Source organism: Lepidochelys kempii, chromosome 7, assembly GCF_965140265.1.
Source record: "Lepidochelys kempii isolate rLepKem1 chromosome 7, rLepKem1.hap2, whole genome shotgun sequence".
NCBI lineage: Eukaryota > Metazoa > Chordata > Testudines > Cheloniidae > Lepidochelys > Lepidochelys kempii.
This window is the reverse complement of record NC_133262.1, coordinates 61,152,615-61,164,894: the sequence shown is the minus strand read 5'-3', so window position 1 is coordinate 61,164,894 and position 12,280 is coordinate 61,152,615. Positions and strand designations below refer to the sequence as shown.

General features: G+C 41.1%; 1 protein-coding gene and 1 long non-coding RNA gene across 10 annotated transcripts in view; one reads left to right on the top strand and one right to left on the bottom strand.

Annotated features, from left to right (window-relative positions):
- TUBGCP2 (tubulin gamma complex component 2) overlaps positions 1 to 12,280 on the bottom strand; it is a 91,684-nt gene that overhangs the window by 73,952 nt on the left and 5,452 nt on the right. For 7 of the 9 annotated variants that reach the window (XR_012159936.1, XM_073353112.1, XM_073353111.1 and 4 more), the window contains 2 exons: positions 3,950 to 4,078; positions 919 to 1,095 (listed from right to left, as the gene is read on the bottom strand). Coding sequence is in view for 7 of the 9 variants with exons in the window: in XM_073353112.1 (XP_073209213.1) it covers positions 919 to 1,095; positions 3,950 to 4,078 (306 nt within the window). In the remaining 2 variants the exon portion in view is untranslated. Of the gene's footprint in view, positions 1 to 872; positions 891 to 918; positions 1,096 to 2,299; positions 2,392 to 3,949; positions 4,079 to 12,280 lie in introns of those variants that run through there. The other 2 variants (XM_073353116.1, XM_073353118.1) reach the window with 2 other exon arrangements.
- On the top strand, positions 1,872 to 11,422 carry LOC140914677 (uncharacterized). The gene is made up of 3 exons (XR_012159937.1): positions 1,872 to 2,098; positions 10,511 to 10,747; positions 11,032 to 11,422. It is a non-coding gene; the product is annotated as an uncharacterized lncRNA (long non-coding RNA).

Genomic DNA, 12,280 nt, shown 5'->3' with positions numbered 1-12,280 from the left:
CGTTGTTCTTAAGATCCAAGGGTTTGGGTCTGTGTTCCCCTGTACCAATTGGTGAGGATATCATTATCAAGCCTTCCCCAGGAAAGGGGGTGTAGGGCTTGGGGGAATATTTTGGGGGAGTAGGACTCCAAGTGGTCCTTTCCCTGGTTCTTTGTCTAAATCACTTGATGTTGACAGTGTTTAATTAATCCAAGAGTAAAGACTTTGTGCCTTGGGGAAGTTTTAACATAAGCTGGTAGAAATAAGCTTAGGGGGTCTTTCATGCAGGTTCCCACATCTGTACCCTAGAGGTCAGAGTGGGGAAGGAACCCTGACAGAAATCCTTGAGTTAGCATAGAGAAACAAATGTTAAAACATAGTCCATGTTGGTCTAGCTAGAGCAATCCACCATCCAAGCTGTAATGGACTCCCTCTTAGGCTCTGTCTCTCTGACTTCTTTTTCAGTCCCAGATGAGAGCAGCCAGCTTCTTCCAGAAGCCCACTCTTTATGCCCTCCCAGTCCTCTGTCTCCAGGCAGGGCCATGCTGAGTTTGCAGCCCCATCTACCTAGTATTGAGTGTCAATTGTTCAGTCATTGGGGCTTTCATTGTCCCTTTGGAACCCATTTTGATCTGTATCAGTTTCAATCAGTTCCTTAATTATACTATTTACTGCAGACCAGATAGCAAGGTGACACCCACACCATGTCCTGCGTCCGGCCGCCTCCCCCCCCAACACAAGAGAAGACTTATCCTTTTTTCTTCCACTGGGAAGCAATGCAAAGTACAGAGGGAAAGTGAGGCACACATAGGATTCATAAAAATATTACAGAAAATTCACACTTTGCCACAACTACACCACAAGGTAATAAAAGATAATGATTAAAGCCCTACACACTCAAAGTAGTCTTGTATCTCCAGACTGTGGAAGAGATAGTACCTGCTGTACACTGGAGCTAGTTGTTACACTGCCAAGTTGCTTGCGTAACTCCTCAAGTTCTTGCATGGATATCTTGGAAGTGGTTGACGGAATGGTAAAACTGGTACTACCACTTGTTGTGGCATTCACTGCAAGTTCCGCCCTTTCCTTAGCATTCTGCTGTAAATACTGGAGTGTCTACAAATACACAACAACAAAAAGAACTTATTCATGAATGCAGCAGAACAAGGATTTAGACAAGATGCTCTAGAAATATCCAAAAATGATAGATCAGAGAGACCTTCACCCACATGGACACAGTCATTGCACATCTCACCTCTCTTTCAACAACTCCTTGATTCAAGTATTTTATAAGCTGTCTTTGTGCAAGATAAGGGATGTAAAATGTTTACCGGTTAACTGGTAAGCATTAGTCTTACCTGTTAACCCACCTTAACTGTTAACCCCCGCCAGCCCCAGCTGGTTAATCATTTAAACGAAATATATTAATCATTTAAACGGTTAACTTTTTAAACAGTATTTACATCCCTATGCAAGATCCTCTTTTTAGTGTTGCCATGGCAAGCAAAAACATACATTTGTGTGACATTAAGGTCACTAAGTTAAACATTCAAAAACAGTTTCCTGTCTGTTAGATGTATGCCATAAAACAAACAGTAATATATTAAGATATATATTTTAAAAGAAACTGGACTATAACGAACTCTAGGTACCTTGTAATTGAGTTAAATTTAGTGAGAATTTTTTTCATTTCTTGACTTCTGGGCATTTAACGTGCAATGTGAATGCTACATTAACATAATTTTTTCTACCCCTCACCCCCTTTTTCAAAGAGGAAATTGTTGGGATATGTAAGGGTTAAGTAAAGACCTGGGAAACTGCTGGTATGCTGACATGGTATTAGGGGGTAGAAGCACAGGCACCATTTCTGCACTTGATAGATAAAGTGCTATCCCTCTCCTTTCCCTTCTGCTTGTTAAGGATTGATAAGCACTGCAGCTGCATAAGGAATGTGGGGCTCTAAAGGATATGCTTTGTGTAAAGCAGTGTTATCTTCCCCCCCCTTCCTTTCCCAGCTACATAAATGAGCTCGGGGTCATGGCCCCTTCCTCCCTTCCCTGTGAGCTGCTGATCAAGAGAATTTGTGCCTGCAATTACTGCAAAGAAACAGATCTTCAAGGTAAAATTGCCTGTAGAATATGCTTAATGCTGTAAACAGTAAACAGGGGCAGGGATAATTATATTCCGTATATACCTATTAATATTCATTGTATGGGCATTCATATTACTCAATAAGGGTTTTGGGAGTGTTCTAGTAAATGTAGGTATTTACATACTAACTTAGATAAAAAGAGTTTGCTGTAACTAATTCAGTGCTTACTCAACAATTGGGTCGAGGGGAACAAGTACCGCAACAAAGAAGCCCGTCTACTCAATCCGCCTCTGGGTCCTCCTGCTCATTCTCTAACAGAAATCACAAAGGAAAAAGGGAGGAAAAAAGCTCCAAAGGGGTGCACTTTACAAGCTCTGTAGATGTGGCACTTACAAGGACACAGCAATTTAAAAATCACAATTTTCTTTGCATTTTTTCACCTTCTATTGTTTCAAATAACCTCCCAGACAACTGTAACAGAGAACGGAGGAGAAAAAGTCTCTTTCTGTATGTTTACTCTGTGCATTTGACAACCCTTCCTGTATTTATCTTTACTCTTTCCCTGATGTAGCCAGTTAGAAACAATAGATGAAACTGTGGATTTCTCACAAAGGAATAGAGAGATTAATTTTTTTAAAAAACAACAAACAACAGCAACAAAGAAAACAGAAGATAAGATTCTGAAACCAAGAAATTGTCAGGGGTATTAGCGGCAGGGAGAGTACCTGTAACTCCTTTCAATTTGTTTAAAAAAAAAAAACTGAGATGATTTCAGCTACACTGTGTTCGTTTACTGGTTCACATTGCAAATACCAAGAGTGCAGGACTTGTAATATGCAGTGAGACGTGCTTGAAGAGTGCGTTTGAAAAAAACAAAATTAAGATTTATAGCACAAAACTTTCAACAAAGAGAGACGTCAGTGTTTAAATTTTTTTATGTTTTAGTTTTTTTTCACAGAAAACAAACACTTTAGGGCATGAGGTTATCTCCCCAGGAAACTAACTGCTGAAGTCTTGAAGGTCAGAATTCTCAAAAGTGACCTCTGGTTTTGGGTGCCCAACTTTGAAGCACTTGGGAATGAATCAACAGGACCTGCAGATGCAGCCATGGGTGCTTAAAGCTTCTGTAAATCAGGGCCAACATGTGTCAAGCTGGCCATCTAAAAATGGAGACATCCAATATAAGAAGCCACTTTTGAAAAATTTCAGCCATTAAGTTTACTTTGTTGAAGATTTCCAGATAAGTTTTAAGAAGAAAAAATTTCTGCATTCAAAATCTATCTGCAGATCAAGTTTTGTACACTGAGTACTTTCTCCACAGATATTAGTTCAGACTCTAACTAAGGCCCCCAAATCCTGCAATATAATCTGTATGCTTACATCCACATGGAACAGAAATGAAATCAATGGGGCTCTGCTTGGACACAAGAGTTATCCTGTGCAGAACAGATTGCAGGATCAGGGCCTTAGCAGTGCAGTGATGAGCATAAGAGAAGACCTGTTCTGGTGAAATGTCCAATTTTTAAATGCTTAGAACTGTTATTTTTCTAATTGTATACATATTATGCACAAAGACATCTTAACATCTTCTCAGAGTGTAAAATGTATGTTTTTTACCCTTATATAATTCAAAATAGCTTGAATGGATTTTTCTCAAAATCAAAATTAAAATTCATGTCTAGACCCAAAAAAAAACTTGCTGGGAAACAGGGGGTTAAAATGAATGCCCTCACATACTCTATTGTAATCGTAACTAGTTGGTTCAGATATGTTTATCTGAACAGCTTCTTAATAGGGTTTACTATAATCAGAAATCATTGTTGCTACTTCCAAATATTATGTATCAGACTGACAGAAACGCAGAAACAAATATGCTACCTCTTTGTCTTCTGTGAGCTTTGACAGCAGATACACCAAAGGATCTAGATTTCTCGTATTTTTAGATTTCAGCTCATCATACTTCTTTAAAAAATCTTCTGGAGTTCGAGAAAATTCTGCTATTTTAACCTGTAAAACATCATATAATAATACAAGTTAAGTACTTAAACATAAAGTTTAGCATTTTAGGAGAAAGTTTCAAATGCACTATTTAGAAGAACAAAGAAAATGTCAAATCTTGGCTTTGGTGTTTGTCAAATGGGGCTACCTTTGCATACCCAACTTTACAAAGAGCCACAGAGGTGCTGTGCAAAAACCAGTATGTGATCATATACCATAAACACTTGTTCATAAGCCGAATATTTTTGTTAAAAAAGCGACACATCAAAGAGCGGGGGTTGACTTATAAATGGGTCTACACCAAAAATTTATGATTTTAAACTCTATGGAATCATTTAATTGAATATCTAATATATTGTCGCTTTGTTTACCTGGAGCGTCTGCAGGCATGGAGCCCCTCAACTCTCTGTGGCTGCGGTTCACCATTCCCAGCCAATGGGAGCTGCGCGAAGTGGCTGGGAACGGCGAAGCACGGCCACAGGGAGCTGAGGGGCTCCATGCCTGCAGATGCTCCAGGTAAACAAAATGTCCCAACCTGCCAGCGACTTACACTGACAGGCTGGGCGCCAAAGTTTGCCAACCCATTTATTGATGTCAATACTGCAGCCTTTTAAAGTTGCAAAGGCTTTGTTTAGTGGACTAGACTGGCTTGAAAGGAATACTAAAAGAGCAGTGCTGCAGATCTGCATGACATTTGACCGATGCATTTCACAAAATGCTATGCCTTACAAGCCAATCAGAAAAATACAATGAACAATAGTACTATAGCACTGGTGTCAGTCTGCTACTGTATAATTTGATCTCTTCATGCACTTCTACCAATGGACCCCATAAGTCTCTAGCCAATATGAAAATATAACATGCAGAATCGATGGAATCTCTAATAAAATTGAAATAGCCTCTTATCCCCACAGACATGCCAATCTACAGGGCTGCTTTGAAATAAGCAAAGAACAATAATAATTTGACAGTGATAAAGCAGGTGGCATTCCTATATAAAGTCCTACAAAATCTATAACTACAATAATAATAATCTATTTTCATACTAGTATTTAAAATGAACAACGGTGAAATCAAAAGAAAAAGGTCTGCTTATCACACAGCATTCAAACTTAAAGTTGTTGAATATGCAGAAGCAAACAATAATTGTGCCGCTGCTCGTAAATTATGTATCAATGAGAAGTAAGAGAATGGCGAAAAAATAAAACAACACTAAAAGACATGCCAAGAAGCAAGAAAAAATGTCCAACAAGGTGCGCTTTATTTCCTGAGCTAGAGAAAGATCTCAGTAATTGGGTTGTTGAATGTCGACAAAATGGGTACATTGTCACTAGAACTGGAATTCGTCTGCGTGCTCTGCAAATGTTGAAAGATGACAAACACAAGGCAGTAAAGCCATCAATGTTTGTTGCATCAGCAGGTTGGTATACTCGCTTCAGGAACCATCATAGCCTCTGTCTTCGTCAGCGAACAAAGAAAGAGCAAAAGCTGCTGAGAGATCTGGAAGTAAAAATCGAATCTTTCCAAAGGTTTATTATAAAATATCGAAAGGAATATGCATTTGAACTGTCACAAATAGGAAATATGGACAAAACACCGGTGACATTCTATCTCCCGAGCAACAGAACGGTGTTGGTGAAAAAACAGTTTTAATTAAAAGCACTGGCCATGAAAAAAATTCATTTTACGGTGGTTTCATCGTGTTCGGCAAATGCATCAAAGCTCCCTCTTATTGTTATTTTTAAAAGAAAAACCTTGCCTAAAAACATGAAATTTCCTGCTGGTGTCCTCATATGAGCACACAAAAAGGGATGGATGGCTGAAAGTGGGACTACTGAATGGCTGGAAAAAGCGTGGAATAAGAGATCAGGTGCACTTTTCAAGAAACCTGATATGCTCGTTTGGAACATGTTCAGGGCATACAAGACGGATGAGGTGAAAAATGTGGCCAAAAATATGAAAACTACTTTGGCTGTAATACCTGGAGGCTTAAATTCAGTTCTACAACTGCTTGATGTCTGCCTGAACAAACCTTTTAAAGACAGACTATGCAAAATGTGGTCTGAATGGATGTGCTCAGGTATGGTGAAGTTGACAAAAGGCAGGAATCTTATGAAGCCCGAAATCAATCTGGTCGCCCAGTGGATCTAGGACGCGTGAGTGTCCATTCCCTCAGAAATGATAGAAAAATCATTTAGGAAATGCTGTATCAGCAATGCACTCGACGGGTCAGAAGATGATGCCATATTTGATAATGACACAACAGAGGCTGATGATGAGAAGGAATCTGAGTCTGAAGACAACACTGCCGACATGTACAATGACAATGCAGGTACAGCTGTGACTGAAGCAGAGTTTAATGAACTGTTTGGTGAATCAGAGACTGATTCAGACTTTGAAGGATTTTAAAACTTTTTAAAGTCTCATATTGTTCTAAGTTACTTGTTTTAAATATCCATTTACTGATTTTAAATATGGACTGTAATTTTGAAGGTGAATACATATTTGTTCAGTTATTATTATAACAATAAAAGGTTTTTCGTTATATTAAAATAATTCTAGCAAAACTTTTGAGTGTTTCTTGTGACTCCAGCTTTTAAAATATAGCAGGGGTTGGCAAACTTTGGCTCCCGGCCTGTCAGGGTAAGCCACTAGCGGGTCAGGACGTTTTGTTTACCTGGAGCGTTCACAAGCACGGAGGCCCTCAGCTCCCAGTGGTCGCAGTTTGCCGTTCCCAGGCAATGGAGCTCCGGGAACAACAAACTGTGGCCACTGGGAGCTGAGGGGCTCAGTGCTCGTGAACGCTCCAGGTAAACAAAACGTCCCGACCCGCCAACGGCTTACCCTGATGGGCCAGGAGCCAAAGTTTGCCAACCCCTGAAATATAGGGTCGGCTTATGAAAGGGTCATACAGTTTTTACTATTTTTACCTATCCATCTTGGGGGGTCAGCTTATAAATGAAGGGGCTAATGAATGAGTATATACGGCAACTAAAGACTATAAAAATGCATATGCACAAGTGCAAGGAGTAAGCTTACATGTGTATGACAAAATACACCCCTGCGTCCAAACTCTACACACTACTGTAATAATGTTTGTATAAGATATGCCTTGTGAGGCATCATTTAAAAACTCATAATTTGCTGATCAATAATGTCATGGCAAAATGCACATAGCAACATTATATGTAAAGTTATAAACATAAACTGAAATCATGACTGAAGTATTTTTCCCAGATAAGTCTGGGGAGTGGCTAAGCCACTTTCTTGGAGACAAAGGGCAAGCTGATGCTTCAGCCAGGTGTCAACAAGGCTGATGGACCATTACCTCCTGAGTGGCCATTCCTTGGCAAGGAAGAGAGCAGGGACAAAAATCTACATTTTAGCAAAGACACAGCATGGACTTTCCTTTCCTCACTAGACTGCCTGTCATCTTGCTCCCAGCTGGAAACGCTCCTCAAAGGGGAGACAGGACTATAAAAAGAAAGGGCACGCACCCAAGACACCCTCCTCTCTCTCCCCTGTCTCTCTCTGGCATTGCACCTAAGATGACAAAAGAAAATGGCAGTTGAACTCGGGGAGGGTGCGGGGGGTGGAGGGTCTTGACCTAAGAGTTTGATCAGTAATCTGCTGGACCATGTGCTAAGAAACTTTGCTTGAGCATCAGGTTATGTCTACACTATGGACCTTACAGCGGCACAGCTGTACTGCTGCAGCTGTGCCACTGTAAGGTCTCCCATTTAATCGCTCTGTGCTGGCAGGAGAGAGCTCTCCTGCCAGCATAATTAAACCACCCCCAACAAGTACAGTAGCTATGTCGGCCGGACAGTGTCTCCCGCCAACATAGTGCTGTCCACATTGGCACTTTTGTCAGCGAGACTTATGTCGGTCAGGGGTGTGTTTTCATAACATCCCCTCACAACAAAAGTTTTGCGAACAAAAGTGCTAGTGCAGACAAAGCTTAATATAGTTTCTTCAAACAGACACTACTAACTGGCATGATTATATTATGTTATTTTGACAAATAATATGCAGAATTTTAAATTATTATGTGCAGAAATTTTATTTTTTTTTGGCACAGAATTCTCCCAGGAGTAACTCTTCATACAGTTCTTTTAACTATATGGAATTGTATGGAATTTCCAGGATCTAAAAATAAAGAGTGAAAATAAAGATATACCGTCATCTGCAACTATCTGCTAGAAAGAAATAGAATACTGGGGTCTCTTACTGACTCTGGGTGAGGAATATGGTCCAGTTGTTAAAGTAACAGACTAAGTTAGGGTTCTACTTATTTATTTAATGTTGTTTATATTTACAAAATTCTCATTCACCTGTGGATCTCAAAATTCTTTGCAAAGATAGGTATACAGAATATCCCTATTATAAGACACCATGGCCAAGATCTGGCATATTTTTTCTGAAAGACAGTGTGGCTAAATGAATGAGTTACAGATCTAGGTTCTGATCCAGGTTCCTTCAGAGAGGGCCTTGTACAAACTCTAAACTCCAGATTCCCTCCCCATTTTACAGACAGGGTATGATACCTATACTCTAGGCCAGGGGTGGGCAAACTACGGCCCAGGGGCTGTACCCAGCCCTTCAGACATTTTAATCTGGCCCTCAAGCTCCCACCAGGGAACAGGGTCCGGGGCTTGCCCCTCTCCATCGCTCCAGCCGGGGAGCGGGGCTCAGGGCTTGCCCCACTCTGTGCGTGCCATAGCTCCGTGCAGCTCCCAGAAGCAGCGACGTGTCCCCACTCCAGCTCCTATGCATAGGGGCAGCCAGGGGGCTCCGCACGCTACCCCCGCAGCTCCCATTGGCCAGGAACCATGGCCAATAGGAGCTGCAGGGGCGACGCCTGCGGACGGGGCAGCGTGCAGAGCTGCCTGGCCACGTTGCTGCGTAGGAGCTGGAGACGGGACATTCCGCTGCTTCCGGGAGCTGCGTGAGGTAAGCGCCACCAGGAGCCAGCACCCCATACCCTCTGCTGTGCCCCGACCCCCTGCCCCAGCCCAGACCCCTTCTCGCCCTCTGAACCCCTCGGTCCCAACCCCGAGTACCCTCCTGCACCTCCAACCCCTCATCCCCAGCCCCACCCCAGAGCCCACACCCCCAGCCAGAGCCCTCAACCCCCCCCACCCCCCCGCATCCCAACACCCTGCCCCAACCTGGAGCCCGCTCCTGCACCCTGAACTCCTCATTTCTAGCCTCACTCCACAGCACACATCCCCAGCCAGAGCCTGCACCCCAACCCCCAATTTCATGAGCATTCATGGCCCACCATACAATTTCCATACCCAGATGTGACCCTCAGGCCAAAATGTTTGCTCACCCCTGCTCTAGGCAGTAGGAAAGCATGAGGTCATGCTCAACAACAGGGGTGTGAATTGCACAGAACTATTAATGATCATAAGTGGAAGAAGTGAGGCAAGAACTCATTGTCTCCTGGCCTTCCTCTAGGCCAAATGGTACTCTCTTGGGTGCCGGGGGGCGGGGGGGAAGAAGAGTAAAGAGGGGGAAAGCAGCAACAGCAGAAACTCTATACTCGTACTCAAGATTCTCCTGTTTATGAATCCAAGGATAGCATTAGCCTTTTGGGCCACAGCACTATACTGAGAGCTGATGTTCAGCTAGTTATCCACCACCAACCCCAAGTCCTTCTCAAGAGTCACTGCTTCCCAGGATAGAGTCCCCCATCATATCAGCCAGGGTGGATAAAATTCAATGATTTTTTTTTAAAAATCTGATTTCTTTTATTTAAATCAAATTTTTTTGATAAAATGTTTTTTGAGGAAAAAACCTATCTAAAGATACATTATAGCTCAAAAATATCTCATCATGGAATAGGGATTATAAATTCTATAGTATGAGACAATATATTCATGTAATGTTTAAGAAAAATTTTGTAAATGAATTCCAGCAGTTCATGGATTAGAGACCCAATTTTACGGGGCTCCAGGGGCTTCTGTATAGTTTATTTAGGTTAATCTTTCTATCTACCCAATGGGACTCATGGCTCAGTCTAGAAGATACCATCAGAGATGCTTAGTTTTGCAGTTCTCAGACTGTGGATTTGTGTTTCCAGAGATAACATGCTTGTTAACAGCAAAAATGTTTCTAAACAAATAAATAAATAATATAAAGAGGTGAGAAATAACAGACCTCAACCTTATTGTCCCTCTACAATTTGTGTACACAGAGTCAATCCCTTACCTCTCTCTAAAAGTGCAAAGTTTCAAAAAGTTCAATGAATAGAAAATTGTTGGAGGCGAAATAGATCTGGACAAGGAGAAGAAGTCTGGAGATAAATGTGAGAAGGGAGGAATAGGCAGTAGAAACAAAAGGGAAACTGTTTGAGCAGCATATTCCAGAAGTCTTGAGGTCTTTCTGAGTGTAGCCTTCATTGATTTGAGATCTACCATACCATTCTCTCATTAGAAAGAAAAATCTACAATGGCAGCAGGCCGTAAAAGAGAGACCCAGTTTGACAACATTTAAATGTAGTTCCTCTACCCTTGGGTAAGGCAGGCATGCGTGCAAAATGCAAACAGTGCAACAAAGAAATGCAAGGCCTGGTTGCCTGAATAAAACAACATCATGAGAAGTGTTCCATCCCATGAGGGAGCTGCGCTGAAGATGATGAAAGGAACATGTCTGAACATTCAGGATCTTCAGGTTGGTAAACTTTTTTTATTTCATACTTCTTTCTTAAGGACTGCCTGTCTTCCTTCTGGACTATTCTTGAATTCTCATGTTTGAGCAAAAAATATAGTTATTACTCTATGGTACTATCATTTTAGATGCAGTTGCGAAAAAAAATAAATAGCTGAAATAGGCAGATCTTCCTTTTACAATTTCACCTTTAAAGTAGTACTAAGTGTCAGTGAATGCAATGAGTAATACTAAATGAGCAGTATGGTAATAATAATTAAATAACTGCATTGACTTATTTTGTTTAGGAGAATCCATCCTCAACACACAGGATTCTGAAGACTATCCACCTTCAAGATCACCATCATTTTCTATAGTTTCAGAGTTATCTGCCCATGATAGTGTTTCAGTCACATCATGTATGTCACATAGCCACAGTATATCACCTGTAGCAAAAAGAAAAAAAAAACTCCATCATCCGGAAACAACCACAGATAAGTTTATGATAAGAACGAGCAGATTAAAAAAAGAGGTAATCAATGAAAAAACTGCCTGGTTTGTTTATGAAACAAACTCTCCTTTCTTTCTGACTGAGAACCCACACTTCATTAACTTGGTTTAGTCATTAAGACCAGGATATAGTCCACCCAACAGAGCAGATATTGCAGGCAAATTGCTGGATAAAATGTATGAAAGAGAAGTTGAGCAGTGTGCAAAAGGTATAGAGGGTAAAATTGTTAACCTGAGTCTTGATGGGTGGAGCAATGTCCACAATGATCCTGTCGTATGTGCTTGTGTGACAACAGAAGAAGGGAATGCCTTCCTTACAGAAACAATTGATATATCAGGAAATGCACACACAGCAAAACAGAATGTCTAGTACGCAGCTTGGTCACAGACAATGCTGCAAATGTATCCAAGATGAGAAGAAGTTATTTAGAAGAGAGTCCCAAACTAATAACATACAGTTGCAGTGTTCATTTGATGCGCCTCCTAGCCAAAGACATCAGTGTTCCAGAAATAAAGGCTAACGTTGTTGAAATTGCAAAATACTCCCGTAACAATCACTTTGCAGCAGCTGCTCTGAAAAAAGTGGGAGGAACCAAACTAACTCTCCCATAAGACGTGTGATGGAACTCAGTAGTGGTCTGTTTTGAGCACTATATCAAGAACTGGCCTACCCTGATGACAGTTTGTGAACAAAATCATGAAAAAATAGATGGCACTGTCACAGCCAAAGTCCTCAACATTGGGCTTAAGAGAAATGTTGAACACATGCTGAGTACCGTGAAGCCTATTTCGTAGCCCTGAACAAAGCGCAGGGAAATAGCTGTTTTATTACTGACTCTGTTGAAATTTGGAAAGAACTGAGTGAGATCCTAAAAAGAGAAATATGCAATGACAGAGTTAAATTACAAACATTAAAAAAATGAATGGGACAAGCACTATCTCCAGCTCATTTTCTTGTAAATATTCTCAATATTCGGTGCCAGGGTCAAACCTTAAATGCTGAAGAGGAGGAATTGGCTATGACATGGACATCCAGCGATCATCCCT